This window comes from Bufo bufo, chromosome 3 (assembly GCF_905171765.1).
Source record: "Bufo bufo chromosome 3, aBufBuf1.1, whole genome shotgun sequence".
NCBI classification, from domain to species: domain Eukaryota; kingdom Metazoa; phylum Chordata; class Amphibia; order Anura; family Bufonidae; genus Bufo; species Bufo bufo.
The window spans coordinates 591,917,090-591,938,608 of NC_053391.1; the positions used below are offsets into that span (position 1 = coordinate 591,917,090).

Consider the following 21,519-nt stretch of genomic DNA (forward strand, 5'->3'; position numbering starts at 1 on the left):
ATAGTAATAAAGTCCTCTGTGTTCCTTCCATAGTAATAAAGCCCTCTGTGCCACCCCCCCCCCCCCCATAGTAATAAAGTCCTCTGTGCCCTCTCCATAGTAATAAAGCCCTCTGTGCCCCTCCATAGTAATAAAGCCCTCTGTGCCCCCTCCATAGTAATAAAGCCCTCTGTGCCCCCACCCCATAGTAATAAAGTCCTCTGTGCCCTCTCCATAGTAATAAAGCCGTCTGTGCCCACTCCGTAGTAATAAAGTCCTCTGTCTGTGCCCCCTCCATAGTAATAAAGTCCTCTGTGCCCCCTCTATAGTAATAAAGTCCTCTGTGCCCCCCCCCCCATAGTAATAAAGTCCTCTGTGCCCTCTCCATAGTAATAAAGCCCTCTGTGCCCCCTCCATAGTAATAAAGCCCTCTGTGCCCCCTCCATAGTAATAAAGTCCTCTGTCTGTGCCCCCTCCATAGTAATAAAGTCCTCTGTGCCCCCTCCATAGTAATAAAGCCCTCTGTACCCCCTCCATAGTAATAAAGTCCTCTGTCTGTGCCCCCTCCATAGTAATAAAGCCCTCTGTGCTCCCTCCATAGTAATAAAGCCCTCTGTCTGTGCCCCCTCCATAGTAATAAAGCCCTCTGTGCCCCCTCCATAGTAATAAAGTCCTCTGTCTGTGCCCCCTCCATAGTAATAAAGTCCTCTGTGCCCCCTCCATAGTAATAAATCCCTCTGTACCCCCTCCATAGTAATAAAGTCCTCTGTCTGTGCCCCCTCCATAGTAATAAAGCCCTCTGTGCTCCCTCCATAGTAATAAAGCCCTCTGTCTGTGCCCCCTCCATAGTAATAAAGCCCTCTGTGCCCCCTCCATAGTAATAAAGCCCTCTGTGCTCCCTCCATAGTAATAAAGCCCTCTGTGCCCCGTCCATAGTAATAAAGCCCTCTGTGCTCTCTCCATAGTAATAAAGCCCTCTGTGCCCCCCCCCCCCCCATAGTAATAAAGTCCTCTGTGCCCTCTCCATAGTAATAAAGCCCTCTGTGCCCCCTCCATAGTAATAAAGCCCTCTGTGCCCCCTCCATAGTAATAAAGTCCTCTGTGTTCTCTCTCTAGTAATAAAGCCCTCTGTGCCCCGTCCATAGTAATAAAGTCATGTCTGTGCCCCCTCCATAGTAATAAAGCCCTCTGTGTTCTCTCTCTAGTAATAAAGCCCTCTGTGCCCCCTCCATAGTAATAAAGTCCTCTGTCTGTGCCCCTCCATAGTAATAAAGCCCTCTGTGCTCCCTCCATAGTAATAAAGCCCTCTGTGCCCCCTCCATAGTAATAAATCCCTTATTTACCTCCTCTGTATTAAAAAAATATAAATAACACAGTAACTACTCACCTTGTCTCGTTCCTGAAACTCACATACCTCTCTTCCCTGCAGGCACAGATCACTCTACAGCACTGTGTGGGCGGAGCTTATGCAGATTTCTGGACTGCAGGCTCCGCCCATACAGGCTGGCAGCGCAATCTGTGTCTGCAGGCTGAATGGTGGAGCACGGAGAAGTCTTCCTGCTTCACCATTCAGAGCGCCCCCGGCCTGAAGAAGGAGAGTGGGGAGCTGAGCAGTGAGTGACAGGACCACAGCTCCCTGCGCTCCAGCAATGAGTGCTTCCATCTGTATTGATGGAAGCGCTCATTGCTTCTGCACACCACTGCAGACAGCGCACGGTGTGCTGTGCGCATCCATATGTCCGTTCCACAGCCTCAAAAAAGAAATAGACCCTTGTCCTATTCTTATCCGTTTTGGGGACAGGAATAAGCTTTTTTAATATAGGGCAGAACCTGCGGAAGGACAAAATGCGGGATGTACATGGTCAGTTTCCGCTATTTGGGGACCGCTAAAATGGATACAGTGGTGTGCATGAGGCCTTATTCATTTGAAAAGCAGGCATGTAATACTACATTTGTGATTGAGGGGAACAGTGTATTACTATGAAGAGGACACAATGGGGATTATTAATATGAAGGGGGCACAATGGGCATTATTACTGTGAAGGGCTACACAATGGGGATTATTACTATGAAGGGGGCACAATGGGAATTATTAATGTGAAGGGGGCACAATGGGGAATATTACTGTGAAGGGGGCACAAAGAGGGCATTACAACTGTGAAAGGGGCACAGAGAGGGCATAACTACTGTGAGGGGGGCACAATGTGGGCATAACTACTGTGAGGGGGCACACATCTGTACAAAACTACTGTGAAGGTTGTACAATGAGGGCAATACTACTGGATTGTGCCAGAGAAAGGACCTGCCCTGGGTGGCAGCAAACACCCTAGGCACGCCACTGTTCAGACCCATTGAAATGAATGAAATACGGTTGTGTGCATGAGGCCCAATGTATAGGTGTATAGGTAGTGTAACTATATTAATAAATGCTATACAGCGTCCATATATTGTACGGCAAAGAGGCTTAGAATAGTCTTGCATTCCTCGTGCATGGTTTGGCGTCCAGCCCTCTGCTTTATCTAGTGCCAGAAGTCGCATTAGTCATTCATTATAGAGCCTCAGAACCCAAAAGTTCTGTGTACAAAGGAGGAATACCTTCTGTTTAAAGGGTTTCTATCACTTCATATGACATAATTAGCTGGCAGACACTAGCGATCTGCTAGTGTCTGCTCTGGCCAACCATCCTACTATAATCACTTGTGGGGCAGCGGTTTTGCTAAAAAACTAACTTTTATAAATATGCTAATGAGCCTCTAGGTGCTATGTGGGCGTCATTAGCACCTAGAGGCTCCGTCTACCTTCATACACAGCGGCCGCCCAGCGCGTCCCTCCAGCCCACCCATGTCCTCCTCCGTGTGACGCAGCGGCCGAATTCTCGCGATCGCTAGTGTCTGCCAGCTAATTATGTCATATGAAGTGATAGAAACCCTTTAATTATCAGCTCTTTTTGAAGCCTTAACTGAATGTGCAGTACTGGAGATGAATCGGTAGTAAAGAAGTCTCCTGCCCTCTGGTGGGCTGCAGCAATAACTACAGGGCCTTCATTGTTTTATTCATGGAAACACTGACAACCGTCTACTTTCTAGACCAGCAATAAGCAAGCTGCTGGATTCAGCTGTTGTGCAACTACAACTCTCAGCATGCACATTTGGGCTGTTGTTCTTGGAATTCCCATAGTAGTGAATGGAGTGGGCTGTGAGTTGCAGTTTTTCATGAGGGACGACTGGAGGTCACTGACACCTGCACCACATTCACATGTGAAGGAAGCATACTTCGCACTAGCCTTATGCCATTCAGTTATAGGTTCAGTTTATAACGGAATATAACGGAATGGCCAGATGGAATACAAAACGGAAGCCTTTAACCCCTTCCCGACCAGTGCCATAATAGTACGGCGCTGGCCGGGTCTTTAAAGATGCGCCCGCTCCTGAGCGATGCGGGCGTCATAGCCGCGGGTGGCCGCCTGCTTCTTATAGCAGACACCCGCGGCTCATGTCCACAACCAGCAGTAATGCGGATCGCGGACATTTAACCCCTCAGATGCCATGGTCAATCCTGACCACGGCATCTGAGCGCGCTGAAAACTGAAAGCGCGCGCTTCTGGTGATGCTCTGGCTACCCCGTGCGGCGATCAGAGGAGCCGTAGCTTGTGAATGACAGGCTGGTGCATAGTATTTCGTGTGAAGCCCTTGTCTGTAATATGGCTCCATAGGAAACAAGCAATTTTCCAATAGACTCCAATGCTAGTGCATTGGAGTCTATGAGAATAGCAATCTAATGATTGCATGTTATAGTTCTGTATGGGAACTATAAAAAAAAGTGTAAAAAAAATAAAATAAAATAAAATCACCCTCCTTTTCCCAAAAGAAAAATTAAAGAAATAAAAATAAAAATAAACATCATGGGTGTTGCGAAAACGCCCATAGTATAAAAATATAAAAATACAGTACAGACCAAAAGTTTGGACACACCTTCTCATTCAAAGAGTTTTCTTTATTTTCATGACTATGAAGGCATCAAAACTATGAATTAACACATGTGGAATTATATACATAACAAACAAGTGTGAAACAACTGAAAATATGTCATATTCTAGGTTCTTCAAAGTAGCCACCTTTTGCTTTGATGACTGCTTTGCACACTCTTGGCATTCTCTTGATGAGCTTCAAGAGGTAGACCCCTGAAATGGTTTTCACTTCACAGGTGTGCCCTGTCAGGTTTAATAAGTGCGATTTCTTGGGACCATCAGTTGCGTTGAGGAGAAGTCAGGTGGATACACAGCTGATAGTCCTACTGAATAGACTGTTAGAATTTGTATTATGGCAAGAAAAAAGCAGCTAAGTAAAGAAAAACGAGTGGCCATCATTACTTTAAGAAATGAAGACCAGTCAGTCAGCCGAAAAATTGGGAAAACTTTGAAAGTAAGGGCTATTTGACCATGAAGGAGAGTGATGGGGTGCTGCGCCAGATGACCTGGCCTCCACAGTCACCGGACCTGAACCCAATCGAGATGGTTTGGGGTGAGCTGGACCGCAGAGTGAAGGCAAAAGGGCCAACAAGTGCTAAGCATCTCTGGGAACTCCTTCAAGACTGTTGGAAGACCATTTCAGGGGACTACCTCTTGAAGCTCATCAAGAGAATGCCAAGAGTGTGCAAAGCAGTAATCAAAGCAAAAGGTGGCTACTTTGAAGAACCTAGAATATGACATATTTTCAGTTGTTTCACACTTGTTTGTTATGTATATAATTCCACATGTGTTAATTCATAGTTTTGATGCCTTCATAGTCATGAAAATAAAGAAAACTCTTTGAATGAGAAGGTGTGTCCAAACTTTTGGTCTGTACTGTATATTCCCCATATGGCATACAGCAAAACGGAAAAAGAGCGTCCAAATGGCCGATTCGCCGTTTTGCTTCATTTTCTACAAAAAATTAAATAAAAAATGATCAAAAAGTCATACACACCCCAGAATGGTATCAATGAAAAGTTCAGATCGCTTCACAAAAAATGAGCCCCCATACAGCTCCGTACACATAGTTACAAAAACGTTATAGGGGTCAAAATATGGCGGAAAAGAAAATAAAACTGATTTTTTTCCCACTTTTGAATTTTTTTAGCACTATCAAAACGCAAGAAAAACTATTCATATAAGGTATCGCCGGATTCGTACTGACTTGTAGAATAAAAGTAACCGGTTAGTTTTATCGAACGTCGTAAATAAAAAACCCGTAAAACTGTGGTGGAATTTCTTTATTTTTTTGCAATTTCACCCTATTTGGATTTTTTTCCCCGCTTCCTACTACATCATATGCAATATTAAATGATGGCGTTGGAAAGTTCAACTTGTGCCGCAGAAATAAAGCCTTCATATGGCTATGTGAACTGACTAAAAAAGTTATGGCTCTGCGAAGGCAGGGAGCGCAAAACGAAAACGTAAAAAAAAAAAAAACTCCGGGGGGTGAGAGGGTTAAGAGGCATTCTGTTTTTCTCCACCCTAAAGTCTATGGGCAAGCATAACGGATACATCCTGCATAACGGAGACCAGACGGATCTGTTATGCTTGCCCACAGACTTCTATTAGCAGGGAGCAAAACGGAATGCCTTTTAAAGGCTTCCATTTATGGAATGGCATAACACTAGTGCGGGGGGTCAGTGTTAAGGGGTGGGGGACTGTGGAGTTCACTGTAATGGGGATACTGTCAATATCTTTTAACGACACACACAAACATGAAATGAAATAGATGAAATATACCCGTGCGAAGCCGGGTCCTTTTGCTAGTAAATAAATAAAAACCTCTGTGTACAGATAAGTAGATAAATGCAGTAAAGTGATCTGTACAGGCCGCAAAGTGGCGCAAATTATTAAGCTTAGTGGCTAGTGTGAAAACTGCAGGATTTTACAGTTTTTGTTTAAATATAGTGACATAGAAAATTTAAAGAACCACCAAATATTCTTTAAAAATATGTTAAACATAAAAATGTGATTTAAACAATCATTCTCTGATGAAACATTACGTTTAAAAGCTGCTGCAGCCATTCCGTGGCTGCAGCAGTGACCTGTTCCCGTTATGTCATGTCAAATGGTCACATGATGCAAGGGGAGCAGGGCGGCGTCAAAAGAGAAGTTTACATCTAGGGAGCCTAGCGGAGCAGGGAGAGAAGGAGCTGGGAGACAGTGCAGGGAAGTATGCTTCCTTTCAAAGGTCTGCCCTAGAGTGGAGGTTTGCCAACCGCTTACCCCCACAAAAAAATAAATAAAAGGCGCACAACCCCTTTAATGTGGTGTTACACTGCCCGGTCTTGGGGCGGCGCAAGCTCTGATGGATGAGAACGCATCCATCGGTGCTCGTTTGCACTGGCCTGATTACACAAGCCAATGCAAACTGAATGCAGGAGGAACGTTGCTACCACAGTATGTCTTTGGAGTGCGGGAGGAAACCCCTGCAATCACGGGAAGAAACCCTTGGTTGGATTTGAACCTAGGACGGACCCTAGTGCTGCAGTGCTAACCACTGAGCCACAGTATGGTGTTTTTGCTCCTAAAGAGTTTATGCCATGATTGATGTAAAAAGTGAAAATCAGAAATCATATAGTACATGCTAATAACTTAGAACCAGCCCTGTATGCAGCCCCATGCAATAGACAATGCATAATACAACACATTGACCCTGCATCGTTGAATGTACACATAATAAATAACATACCGACTGATTTCTTGCCTTTTTCTCTATAACAGATATTGATTCAGAACTGAATGACGTTCCTCATCATGGCAGTTCAGGTAGTGCTGTATTCCTCAATCTTATATCTAACATATTTGTCTATATTTTTGTAATACGTTGTGCCTTTCTACAGCTACAGCATTATGTGACGATATTTTCTCATTATGTATTGTTATTTCACCAGATATTGATGACAAGTCTCACAAGGCGTCTCACGAGGCCCATTACACTGATAAATCAGGTATTACTACCACCAGAATTTAACATTTCAGTTTTATAACTACACATACTGTTCCAGCCTCCCCAAAAAGCTAGAGGTATAAATACCAGCAGAAAGGAAGGATTGATTCTAGAATATGACTTAATGCTACTTGAATTTGAACTAGCGGTCTACATGGTGCAATATTATACAGTATATGGTATACATGACATTTAAGCCACTGTTGCTTACCTGGGGAGGAGATGGCATCAGGATGCTCTATGGAAAGATAGCAAGCCAGAGGAGTTAGTGTGACGGTCTGAGCAATGTTCTGCTAGGAAGACCCTGGGTCTCAGCATTCACATAGATGTTACTTTGTAATGTACCACCTACCTAAACATTGTTGCAGACCAAGGATGATGATAGCAAGCCCTAGCCAGGGGTGCACCACCAAAGAGGCCAGGTGAGGCGATTGCCTCAAGCAGCACTAGGTAGGGGCAAGAGGGGGGCAGCGGAAGGGCCATGGGCAATGAGCGCTTTCATTGTGGCAATGGGGTTAGGTTAAGAAATTGGCATGGGGGGGCACCGTTTCAGTTTTCGCCTCAGGCAGCAGAAAGGCTAGGTGCACCCCTGACCCTACCACACTGTAAACATCGTTCAGGAATGGTTTGTGGAACATGACAAAGAGATCAGGGTGTTGACTTGGACTGCAAATACCTCAAAAATCTCCGTCTGATGGAGCGTCTAAGGTAGAGATGAGCAAAACAATTCTTTAAAATCAAAATTCAACCAGAATTTTTTAAAAACTAAATTCAGATTCGTCAGCGTCAGAATTTCTGGGCAAATTTTGATTCCAAGGAGAGACAGTGGGATTTTCCAGGCATTCATAGTACTTTCAGTTTGGGTAGAATCGATTCGTACCCAAATTGAATCTCATGGTCGATTCGGACTAATTAGTTCTGAATCAAATTTAAAGAAGTTTGTTCATCTCTAGTCTGTGAGATTACTGGAAAAATAAATCCAATCCATGGAGGCCCCACCTCAAAATTTTAATGATCTACAGGATCTGCTACTAACGTATTGGTGGCAGTAATCATAGGAAATCTTCAGAGGTTTTGTGAAGTCCATGTCTCAATGGTTCAGAATTGTTTTAGCAAAATGATGGGGATCTACAAAATATTAAAGGATATTCCAGCCAGAATCATTTATCATCTATTCCCTAAACAGATGATTAATGCTAGATTGGTGAGGATTCAAACAATGGGACTTCCAGTAATCACTATTATGAGAGGCCCCGATGCCCCTTTCATTCCAGCAACAAGACTGTAGCTAGGAGCATTTAAACAGAGAGGAAGCATGAATCCTGTTTTTTCATTCAAAGTCTATGCTACTGACAGAAACCTGATCATCCACAATTATGTAATGTCCATACGGTTGTGTAAATTAGCTCTATTTAAAAAAAAAAAAGAAACAAAAGCTGTTCCTCTGGTGTCACCAGACGGAAGGTAACTATCCTATAAGTCAATGTTCCACCTTTGAAACAGACTTGAGATATAAGTTAGGGTTATCATCTGCAGACAGCTGTTTCTTGAGCAATTACAATGCTTAGTATAAAATAGTGAGGACTTTCTACTCATTGCTTAATCTGCAGACACCTCCTGTCAAGGAAGATGTAAAGAAAAGTATAACAATGCAAATCTAATTCCCTGTGACACAAAACACTCTGAATACAGCAATTGCAGTAGTTGCAATGTGCTGGTGCATAGTAGAGTAATAATGAGATGTAGAGGATAGGAGTGGTGTCTGCAGCAATGAGGGTGGTTGTTGTCCTCACAGTGGCTAACCCTGCTCCCAGGGGGGTAGCTAAAGGTTCATGGGCCCTGGTGCAAGAGTTCAGCTTGGCCATCCCCCAGTGCTTTGTGGCAAGGGGCAGGGGAGCACCTAGCCTTTCTACTGCCTGAGGTAAAAATTTAAACAACTGTCTGCCCGTGACAAATTCTCAACCAAACCCCTTCCCTCCAGCCCTACTGTTAAAGGGGTTGTCCTCTTTTTACTATTGATGACCTATTCCCCGGCACCCCGGCTGATCAGATGTTTGAAGAGAAGGCACTGCTTCTAAAGAATGCTGCCTTCTGTGCTATGTTTACCTGCTCTACGCAGCAATTGCAGTGGTGAGCAGTGTAATTACAAGTATGGCGTCCCCATTCACTTCTATAGGACGGCTCTGTCTGATCAAGTGTATACTACAGAGCCACCTTATAGAAGTGAATGGGGACGCCATACTTGTAATTACACTGCTCACCACTGCAATTGCTGCGTAGAGCAGGTAAACAGAGCAGAGAAGGCAGCACTCATGTGAATGCTGTCTTCTCTTCAAACAGCTGATCTGATATTGATGACCTACCCTGAGGATAGGTCATCAACAATAAAAAGTGAACAACCCCTTTCAAAACATACTTGGAAAACATTACATACAGCTCTACAAATCATACAGGAGAATACAGCACCACATGCCTCTTACATCCAGTGACGTCTCCTCTGATGTAGACGTTCTCTTTCCTCATCTTCTCCATTCGGACCAGTCCACCATGATGATTTTTTTCAGCCATCTCTCATCTCTGCAGAGTTTGACAAACAGATATCTTAGTTTCCTACTTTTTCATCATCTTCGCACACTCAGAACACCCCACCCTGCCACCCCCAATACTGTGCCAGCTGTGCTCCCCAATATTATACTGCAAAAACAGTCCAACTGAAAAACCCACCAACAGAAATAATTATCTAGTGTTAGCAGTGCCCCCAATAGTAATAATGCCCCCATTGTGCCCATACTAGTAATCATGTTCCCCATAGCCCCTGTAAAAAGGTACCTGGAATCATCGTGGATGGAAGATATGTGTCACCGAGGTTCCTGGGCTTGGTGAACTAAGAGCCGGTATTTTATGTGTCAGCAGCAGCTATTGCTAATTAACACTGTGAGATTTAGCATGGCTGTCATAGCTGATTCGGCATGGCTCTTACTGGGAGTAGTCAAAGTGCTGGGTGGGTGACTACTCCCCATTTTCCAGGCCGGGTTTTTCCAGGCATAAAAACCAGCCAGCACTGCCAGGTGTGTGGATTTACCTCCCTCTGACAGTGGAGCTCAGGAGTCTGTGTGCTGTGAACTGAGGACTGTGCTGGGATTTGAGGTTTGAGTCGAGCTGGAGGACTCAGGCCCCTCTAAAGGCGAACAGGCCGCCTATGGACTTGATGAGGCTGAATTGCTAACATGGTGTGAATTAACACCCAGGAGAAAAGGTGACTTTTATTGTATATGGACCTTCCTTGTGTGTGAACAAACACCAAGCCACCTGCGTTTTGTGATACACCTTATATGCATTTTGTTATACACCAATGTGTGAATAAACACCGCTGTTTGATTACTGCATCCACTAGTCCCAACTACCAGAGTAAATCCCCACACCCCCCAGTAGTAATACTGCTCCTTATAATTTGTGTTAATAGAAAATTACCACCTAATGTGTGCTAGTACAAATACTACACCCCCTTATAGTGTGTTCCAGTACAAAAATAACCCCGTTACCCAGGACCATCTTTAATATTGATTGGACCCTGGGAAAGAATTTACTTGGGCCCCCTGGATCCCGCCTTCCCACACCTGCCTTCTCACACGCATGCAATCACTCCCTCCACCACAACACACACACACACACAAACAATCCACACGCCTCATATACAATGCACAGGAATGTGCAGTGTGTGATTATATCATAGCCAACCCACTGTTTTCCCATAGAGAAGCATTGGGAGGCTATCGCGCATGCGTGGCTTCATAGAGATGCTTTGAATCAATGCATTCCTATGAGGAGTGTTTAGTGTGAATGCCAGTGTTGCACGTTGTGCAACATTGGACTAGGAAGCACCTCTAGTTGCCGTCTGATGAGTGACCACTAGAGGTGTTCCTTGGCAGTAATGTCAATACTGCCTTTTTTTTTTTCTGAAAAGGCAGTATTTACATTAAAAAGCTTGCAAAGACATGCTATAGCCACCAGAACTACTACGTTTAGCTGTTGTGGTTCTGGTGACTATAGTGTACCTTAATATAGAGAAAAAAAAAGAATCAGCACAAAAGTATCAAATAAAATTATAGCCATATGTAATGCTATACAGTATTCTGGGCACATGAGAGGCTTAGATATACCTCACAGAAGAAATTATCAGACATGATAGACTTAGATACACCTCTCAGAAGAAATTATCACACATGATAGACTTACAGTGCTGCCCATAATTTTTCATACCCCTGGCAAATTTTGACTTAAAGTTACTTTTATTCAACCAGCAAGTAATGTTTTGACGGGAAAAGACATAGGTGTCTCCCAAAAGATAATAAGACGATGTACAAGAGGCATTATTGTGGGGAAAAAAAACATTTCTCAGCTCTTATTTACATTTTAGCAAAAAGTGTCCAGTCCAAAAATATTCATACCCTTCTCAATAATCAATAGAAAAGCCTTTATTGGCTATTACAGCAATCAAACGCTTGCTTTAATTGCAGACCAGCTTATTGCATGTCTCCACAGGTATTTTTGCCCATTCATCTTTAGCAATGAGCTCCAAATCTTTCAGGTTGGAGGGTCTTCTTGCCATCACCCTGATCTTTAGCTCCCTCCACAGATTCTCAATTGGATTCAAGTCTGGACTCCAAAACGTTAATGTTGTTGTCTGCTAACCATTTCTTCACCCCTTTTGCTGTGTGTTTTGGGCCATTGTCAAGCTAAAATGTCCACTGGTGCCCAAGGCCAAGTTTCTCTGCAGACTGCCTGATGTTGTCGTTGAGAATCCTCATGTATTGCTCTTTTTTCATGGTGCCATTTACTGTGATTAGGTTCCCTGGTCCATTGGCTGAAAAACACCCCCAAAGCATTAGGTTCCCACCATCATGTTTGACAGTGGGGATGGTGTTATTTGTGTTGAAGGCTTCTCCTTTTTTACGCCAAATGAAAGAAACATCATTGTGACCAAACAATTCAATCTTTGTTTCATCTGACCATAACACAGAAGACCAGAAGTCTTCTTCTTTGTCCAGATGAGCTTTTGCAAAGGTCAAGCGAGCTTTTGTGTGCCTTATCTGGAGAAGCGGCGTCCTCCTTGGTCTGCATTGTGCAGTGTCCGTTGGATTGTCTGCCTTGAGACATTGCCACCAGCAAAGCCCAGATTCACCAGCATGGCCTTGGTGGTGATCCTTGGATTCTTTTTCACCTCTCTAACTATCCTCCTGGCCAGCACAGGTGTCACTTTTGGCTTCCGACCACGTCCTCTGAGATTTTCCACAGTGCGGAACATCTTGTATTTTTTTATAATACTTTGCACTGTAGCCGCTGGAACTTTAAAACATTTTGAAATGGCCTTGTAGCCCTTTCCTGAATTGTGAGCAGCCACAATGCGCAGCCGCAGGTCCTTACTGAGCTCCTTTGTCTTAGCCATGACTGTCCACAAACCAACTGCAGAGAGCTGCTGTTTTTCACCTGTTGAGTTGATTAAAACAGCTGTTCCCAATTAATCAGGGTAATTAGAATGCTTTAGAACAGCTTGGACTATTTGGAATGGTATAGAACTCTTGATTTTCCCACAGACTGTAACGGTTTGTGAAGGGTATGAATAATTTTGGACTGGACACTTTTTGCTCAAATGTAAATAAAAGCTGAGAAATGTTTTTTTCCCCACAATAATGCCTCTTGTATATCGTCTTATTATCTTTTGGGAGACATCTATGTCATTTCCCGTCCAAAAATTACTTACTGGTTGAATAAAAGTAACTTTAAAGGGAACCTGTCACCACTACTATGCTACCCTCACTGAGCGTTTCTAAATGTTCATTGTGTTACTCTAAACATATAAATTACACTTTTAATTTTAATTATTATGCATTTTTGTACTTCGCGCCTTTTATGCAAATTATCATAAAAGAGTCATATCTTACTTGTGTGACCAGAGAAGAGTCATATTTTCAAGCTCTGACTCATCTCAGGTTAATTTGCATATGTATCAAATCGGGTTTTTTTACACAATAAAAGCACACAGAGCTATGGGGACGGGTATTGCGGATGGGCTAGAGGCCATCTAGCAACTTATGTCCTCAGCTCTATACACAAAATCCAGGTGACAGGTTCCCTTTAAGTCAAAATTTGCCAGGGGTTTGAAAAATTATGGGCAGCACTGTAGAAAGCGTCACACATGATAGACTTAGATACACCTCTCAGAAGACAGTGATAGACATGGATACACATTTCAGATGACAGTATCACACATGATAAAATTAGATACACATCTCAGTAGACACATGAAAAACTTAGATACAGAAGCTGAGCAGAAAGTATAACACATGATAGGCTTAGATACACCCCTGAAAAGACAGTGTCACATATGACATACAGAGCTGGGCAGAAAGTATACAACACATGATAGGCTTAGATACGGCAGCCCAGAGATAGTATCACATATGAAATTAGTATCAGATGATAAGCTTAGATACAGATGCTCACAGATAATGACACACATAGAAAACTTGGATAACTTAGAAAACTGTTTCATAAATGACAGTACTGGATACACCTCTCAGAAATATCACACATGATAAGCTCAGATGCCTTTCTCAGAAAACAGTATCGGGAAGGGGGGGTGCACTCACTGGCTGATGGCCAGATGGCGGGCAGCACGTAAGCGCAGAGTGGAGGACAAGTACAACGGCGGGTGCACGCCCGCAGCTGGAGGTCAGACAGGGAGTGGGCGCGTGAACCAAGGAGCGGGGCGGGGTTCTGGGTGGGTGGTTAGGTAGTTTGGTTGACTTGTTACTCGGAGCCGTAGGGAGAAGTGGGCGGGCCGGGGGGGAGGTAGTCGGGTTGACTTGTTAGTCGGAGCCGTAGGGAGAAGTGGGCGGGCCGCCTCAATGCATTAACCATGAATAAAAACTGTCTACAGTCTGTGTCTTGTGCAGAGTAGACATAGGGGGCGGGGCCTTCCATGTGCTCTGGGCCCCCCTGTGCCACGGACCCCATAGCAACGGCATGGTCTGCCTATATTGGTGTTACGCCACTGCAGTGGGGCTCAAGAGGCAGATGCCTTGGGCCCCCCAGAAGCAACTGGGCACCCGGGGAAGCTGCCCCTTTTGCCCCGCGTTAAAGACAACCCTGCCCTTACCTTTCAGATCAGACTCCATATCAAACTTCAGATTAGACCCCCATAACAGATCCTCAGATCAGACCCCCAAATCAAACCTCTGATGAGAACTACCCCCATGTGACCCCATATCAGACCCCAGTTTCAGAACTCAGATCAGACCCCAATAGACTTCTCAGACCCCCCATATCAGACCTCAGACCAGATCCCCATTTGACCTACAGACCCCCATATCAGACCTCAGACAGACCCCTATTAGACCTCCAGATGTACATATCAGACCTCAAGCCAGACCTCCAGACCCCCCCATTAGACCTCAGACAAGACCTCCAGACCCCCATTAGACCTCAGACCAGACGTCCAGACCCCTATTAGACCTCCAGACACCCATATCGGACCCGCATTAGACCTCCAGACCCCCATATCAGACCCCAGTTAGACTTCCAGAACCCCCATATCAGACCTCATATCAGACTTTAAAATAAATAAATTAACTTACCTCTCCTGCTCCACCGCCACTCTCCTGGTCCAGCTGTCTCCCATGCTCTCTTCTCAGGTCCCGCGCTGCAGTCATCTGACTGCCTGCAGCGTCAGTTCACAGTGTGCTTTGTACGTCCTGATGCTGTAGGCAGCCAGGACAAAATAGCGTGGGCCATGAGAATAGCAAGCAGGAAGGAGGGGTAAGTACAGCACTCACAGCATTTCACTTCCCCATCCAGCATACTAGTGACTGCTTCATGTTATAAAGGGAAAAATACAGCGCCACTGGCAAGGGTTCCGGTTGCAACTGAGACTGCTGCGCCCCCTATAACTATACCAGTGCACCGCTCCAGTGCTCCACCAGGCTGGGCGTTCAATAATGATGTGCGCAACCCTTCTTCCCCTCGGGGCACATCCAGGATTTGGGGGCTCCTCCCTAGCAGTACCTGGGGTGTCTGGTGTTAGATGAGCAGAGGGTTGCAAGGCAAGAGACCAGGGGGCCAGGTTAGATGGACAGACAAATGACCAGGTTGGCTTGGTTAAAATAAAATATAGTATTTTCTTTACTGAGTTGATGATGTGTGTCACTGTACAGATAATGGGCATAGTCCCTCAGATATATCACAGGGTAGGCAAAGGCTGTGTATAGGGGTGGAAATGGTAACAGTCCCTCTTTTTAGTTATACAATGCAATCTTGCCAATTGATCAGAGGCATGCAATCTCTTTCCTACTATCTCTGCAATGCCCAACTGTGAAGTGCAGTCTGTCAACAGATGGCCAGTTACTTCTCTTGCCGCTTTGCACTCACAGGGATCGGACATCCCTGAATAAGGATTATACTTTTCTGCTTTAAGCTACAGCTTCTGTAGTTTACACCAGCAAAAAGCAAAAACATCTCTCTTGGCCTAATTGCCAAAAACACTCTAATCAGGAGGGTAGGGCCAGCCTACCTCCTGGCAACTGTCCCCAGTTAATTATTCCCTTCTCATATACTGCCTTTAGAAGCAGACATGCGTAATATAGCCACATTAACCAATTGTACTGCTGAAAGTGCACATTTTTATGTTTAACATATTTTTAAAGAATTTGTGGTGGTTATTTTTAATGTGTCTATATCTATATTTAAGCAAAAACCATAAAATCCTGGCATCACTTCTTAAAAAAAAAAAAATTGTCCCTCCCATTGTGCCTTTATACATTTACAGCATACATTAGCATAATTAGACTGGCAGTGAGGTGGATGATGAGAGTGTTACCTACAGCCTTGTGTTGCTTCATTTCCTGAGCTAAGGTGATTGCTTAAATAAAATGTGTGTTTTAAATTAACAGATATCGATGACAAGTCGCACGAGGATCCGTACACTGACAACTCAGGTATTACTGCACCTAGAACACTGTATACAGGAGCATTCATATCATTTTACAGTAATAACTATTCACACACGCATTTTCAGCCTCCATGGTGCAATACTGTACTTGGTATACACATGACATTTAAACCATTGACACTGGGGGAGAATTATCAAAACTGTTGCAAAGGAAACTGGCTTAGTTGCCCATAGCAACCAATCAGATTTAATCTTTCATTTTTCAGAACTCCTTTGGAAAATGAAAGACTCAATATGATTGGTTGCTATGGACAACTAAGACAGTCTTCTCCCCCCGTGTGTTGCTTAGCTGGGGAAGAGATGGCACCAGGATAAAGAAGGGAAGCTGGAGGAGACAGTGTGAAGCTCCATGTAATGTTCTGATGAGAAACTTTGGGTTCCTTTATTCATGTGGATCTAAGGCTACTTTCACACCTGCGTTCGGTGCGGATCCGTCTTGTATCTGCACAGACGGATCCGCACCAATAATGCAAACGCTTGTATCCGTTCAGAACGTATCCGTTTGCATTATTCATAAAAAAAACGGATCCGTCTTGACTTACATTGAAAGTCAATGGGGGACAGATTCGTTTTCAATTGCACCATATTGTGTCAGTGAAAAAAGGATCCGTCACTATTGACTTACATTGTAAGTCAAGACGGATCCGTTTGGCTCCGCATAGTCAGACGGTCACCAAAACGCTGCAAGCTGCGTTTTAGTGACAGTCTAAAAAACGCAACGGAGACCAATCGCAGCCAAATTGATGCATTCTGAACGGATCCTTATCCAGTCAGAATGCATTGGGGCTGAACTGATCCGTTTTGGGCCGCTTGTGAGAGCCCTGAAACGGATCTCACAAGCGGACCCAGAAACGCCAGTGTGAAAGGAGCCAAACGCATACCACCTACCTGAACTAGGGTGGCCATACATCTGGCTTTAGGCCAAACAGTCCGGTTTCCTGACACCCTGTCCTTCGTACAGTGCAAGGAAAATGACAAAAAGTTGTTGACTTGGCCTCCAAAGTCCCCAGATCGCAATCTGATCAACTGTCTGGGGGTTAGGGCTCTTTCACACCTGCGTTATTGTCTTCCGGCATAGAGTTCCGTCGTCGGGGCTCTATGCCGGAAGAATCCTGATCAGGATTATCCTAATGCATTCTGGAGAGAAATCCGTTCAGGATGCATCAGGATGTCTTCAGTTCCGGTACGGAACGTTTGTTGGCCGGAGAAAATACCGCAGCATGCTGCGCTTTTTGCTCCGGCCAAAAATCCGGAACACTTGCCGCAAGGCCGGATCCGGAATTAATGCCCATTGAAAAGCATTGATCCGGATCCGGCCTTAAGCTAAACGTCGTTTCGGCGCATTGCCGGAGCCGACATTTAGCTTTTTCAGAGTGGTTACCATGGCTGCCGGGACGCTAAAGTCCTGACAGCCATGGTAAAGTGTAGCGGGGAGCGGGGGAGCAGCATACTTACCGTCCGTGCGGCTCCCCGGGCGCTCCAGAGTGACGTCAGGGCGCCCCAAGCGCATGGATCACGTGATCCATGCGCATGGGGCGCTCTGACGTCATTCTGGAGCGCCCCGGGAGCCGCACGGACTGTAAGTATACCGCTCCCCCGCTCCCCGCTCCTACTATGGCAACCAGGACTTTAATAGCGTCCTGGGTGCCATAGTAACACTGAAAGCATTTGGAAGACGGTTCCGTCTTCAAATGCTTTCAGTACACTTGCGTTTTTCCGGATCCGGCAGGCACCTCCGGCAACGGAAGTGCATGCCGGATCCCAACAACGCAAGTGTGAAAGAGGCCTTATGCGAAAAAGAACGAGATCAATGGAGGCCCCACCTCATCACAGGAGTGACAGCGTCTGCTGCTAATGCCTTGGTGCTGTATGTCACAGAACCTCTTCAAAGGTCACTAATATGGGCATGTAGGGTATTCTCCAGCTGCACATGAGGGGCTTTGTCATATACATGACATACAGGGGGAATTTATCATAAGGAGAATATTTAAAGTCAATTTTGCTTTAGTCTGTGTTGGAGATTTATCAAATGTCACATGTTGTTTGATAAATTTGTCTTGTCCTTAAACCTAACACTTGTGTCTAGAGAAGCTCCTCTACTTTTCCTGCTCCTGGAGCGAGATGTCGCAATAATAAATCATTAAAGGGAACCTGTCACCGGGATTTTGGGTATAGAGCTGAGGACATGGGTTGTTAGATGGCCGCTAGCACATCCGCAATACCCAGTCCCCATAGCTCTGTGTGCTTTTATTGTGTCAAAAAAACCGATTTGATACATATGCAAATTAACCTGAGATGAGTCCTGTATGTAAGATAAGTCAGGGACAGGACACATCTCAGGTTAATTTGCAGATGTATCAAATCGGTTTTTTTGACACAATAAAAGCACACAGAGCTATGGGGACTGGGTATTGCGGATGTGCTAGCGGCCATCTACAAACCCATGTCCTCAGCTCTATACACAAAATCCCGGTGACAGGTTCCCTTTAACATAGCTAACCAAACCCACTTTCCCACCCATATTACAAAATTGGAGTGAGTGGTGTAAAAATACAACGAGTTGCAAAATTTTGCGCAAATGAGTGCAAAAAGTCGCAAAAGCCCTAATGTGCGACTTTTTGATGCCAGAAGTCTGGAGCGCAGTTATGATAAATCAAGGCCACAGTGTGTATAATAAATCTGAGCTACAGAGCACATGTCAGTTTTGTCTCATCACTTGCATATAGAGAAGCATGGACTATAGGGAATGTCCTATTGCTTCAAACATGTTGCATGTCAAATATATCAAAAATGTCTCTGGGGGTCATTTATCAAACTGGTGTAAAGTAGAACTGGCTTAGTTGCCCATAGCAACCAATCAGATTCGACCTTTCATCTTGGACAGCTCCTTTGGAAAATGAAAGTATGAATCTGATTGGATGCTATGGGTTCTACTTTACATCAGTTTGATAAATGACCCCCTTTGTGTACAATGGCAGTTCTATCATACGATAGATGAGACTGACTCCTAACAGACCTTTTGACTTTGGTTTTGTTGGGTTTTGTAATGGTGTCCATCCTTTAGGCCCCATGCACACGATCATATTGTTAGTCTGCACTATTAATTACAGAGGGGCCACAAAAAATGGAGACAGCACGCCGTGTGCTGTCCGCATCCGTATGTCGGTTCTGCCGTCCTGCATGAAAAAATAGAACATGTCCTATTCTTTAAGCAATTTTTAACATAGGATTGGATGTACAGAATGTGAAAATGTGGCACACATATGGCCGGTATCCGTGTTTTGAGGATCCACAATTTTCAGACCACAAAATGGCCGTGAATGAGGCTGAGAACTGGTGGAATTTGCATCCAACATAAGTTTGAAGATAGCCGTACTCAGGGCAGTATGAAAATAACATGCAGTACTAGAGAGAGAAATCTTAAGGTGACCATGCTCATTTTGGCTAGATGAATTGACCATCTAACTTGTATGGGGGTGTCCCAACTTTCCCCTCATGGCAGATGTCAGGGAAAAGAAGGGTTTGGGCATGCTGGATTTCAATGTGCCTAATCGTTTGTTATGACAAGAAATAAGCAATATCTAGCAGTGGTTTATGCCCCTCTCCCTACTGAGAGCAAATGCATGCAGTACCCCAGCAGGACTACTGCAAAGGGATAATTATTACTATGACAGGTAATTCAATTATTGAGTTAAATTTTGTGATTTATTATGTATAAGCACTGAATAGCATTGTATGGACAACAGTTGACAAATTGGCAGTTAAGTTACCTGGAGATGGAATGAGTCTGCCCCTGGTTAGTTAGTTAGTGAGATTAGTCTGAGCATAGCCAGGAACAAGACCTACATGTCCTAGCTTCTGAGCGCTAGAACCTCTGTCTCTGAGACTTCAGCTGCCAAAGAAGCAACTCTACTATTAGTGTATGCCTAAGAAAAGGCGAAAAGAAGGACTAGAACCTACCAGGCCAGCAAGGTGTTGGGGACATCTATGGCAGAAAGGCTTTGCTGCTGTGGAAGGGAATATTGTAAAAGCATCCTACCACATTTTGAGATGGATTAGCCATCCATATCTTAGTTTTTCACGCTTCAGCTCGAGAACTGCAGAAATAGCTAAAAAGAAAACTCACTGCATGCCTCTGGTTCTGTTGAGAGACTGAAGAGTATCTTTAGAGAAAGGTTGTACAAGTATCATCATTTTTGTTATCCATGCACTGCTATTGGGAAAGGATTGCACTGTGGCATAACTTGGATCTGTGCAGTTGTGCTGCTCTATGTACTACTACCCCATCTTCACTACAGTAAAAAAAAAAAAGTTATTTATTACAATCTGCGGCCTGATTATTGACTCCACCATACATCAGCTGGCCCTCTGCATCCGCACTCCTACCTTGTACCCGTCCAAGCCTACTCCATCAAGAGCATCCCAACTACTACCAGGCAGGATCCCCAATATCAGGTTGTGGCCCGAGGGAAGAAAGGGTGAAGCATCCTCCAGTCATTGCACGGCCCTAGGGAGCACTAGAGTTGAGATTGCAATTGTGAACTAAAAGTACTGCTACCACCAGCATATCCACTGCCACTACCCCCATCCTCGCCTTCCCTGAAGGTCGCTGCATTTGTGGAAGAGTCAGGAAGTAGTGTTTGGATGGCAGCTATCTAAAGGTGGCTACAAACACAAAATAGACAATTACAACTAAAATGATTGTTTTAGGCAGCAACCAATTGTTCATGAACGATCTTTCCAAAAAGGTCATTTCTATAGGGCAACATTTTTGGACAATAATTCACCAGGTGATCTTTTGTTCAATGGCTAATCATCCATCAACCTCCAACCTTCTCTACCACCGCCAACTGCAATTAAAAGTCTTCACAAAATTATCAGGATTATTTAAATCATTTTTTCTTTTGTGTTTTTTTTAGGAACTGATATCAGCAAGAGCGACATCAAGGCTGCGTCCGAGATCTTGTATCAGTCAGATGTGAACAAAGCAGCAGACAAAGATATTATCTTGAACAAGCAGGAAATGTCTGAGAACACTAAGAAAAAAGATGACCTGGCTGATCACCCGTAAGTTCTGACACAGCCGTTTCCTACGATCATTTGGGGAGTGGGTGAAAGGTATCAAGAAACAATTTAATTACAACCCATGTTTCCCGGCCGGCGGCCTCTTCCCGCCCAAATGGATGAAATGAGTATGAATTTTTTTTTTTTTTTTAACGCTATTTTAGGGAAAATTGATTCGTTACCACAAAGCGTGAGGAAATTCGGCTTTGCGGCAAATCGATTTTTTCCTGAAATTCAGATCGAAGTCCACTTCGAATACTTCGATTCGCAATCTATGGTCCCCAATGCACGGAGCGGCCCATCAACGGGCGTGTACATGAGGCCAAAATCTTATGGTGCACTGAGATATAGGAATAGAGCAGACAGAAGAAGACTTATGGATGCACAAGCTACATAATATCCTCCACTGTCAGAAAGGAGATCATTACCCTTTTAATGGCAAAAGAAATAGCAGCATACTGTAAAGTAAAGGAAGGGAGGCTGTGGAAAAGAATGCAGATTGGCGGC

General features: G+C 44.3%; 1 protein-coding gene across 1 annotated transcript in view; it reads left to right on the top strand.

Moving 5' to 3' along the window:
• ENDOU (endonuclease, poly(U) specific) overlaps positions 1-21,519 on the top strand; it is a 48,234-nt gene that overhangs the window by 16,161 nt on the left and 10,554 nt on the right. Inside the window, exons 3-6 of the mRNA XM_040425865.1 lie at positions 6,716-6,760; positions 6,886-6,942; positions 15,890-15,934; positions 20,868-21,015. Coding sequence (XP_040281799.1) covers positions 6,716-6,760; positions 6,886-6,942; positions 15,890-15,934; positions 20,868-21,015 — 295 coding nt within the window. The remainder of the gene's footprint in view (positions 1-6,715; positions 6,761-6,885; positions 6,943-15,889; positions 15,935-20,867; positions 21,016-21,519) is intronic.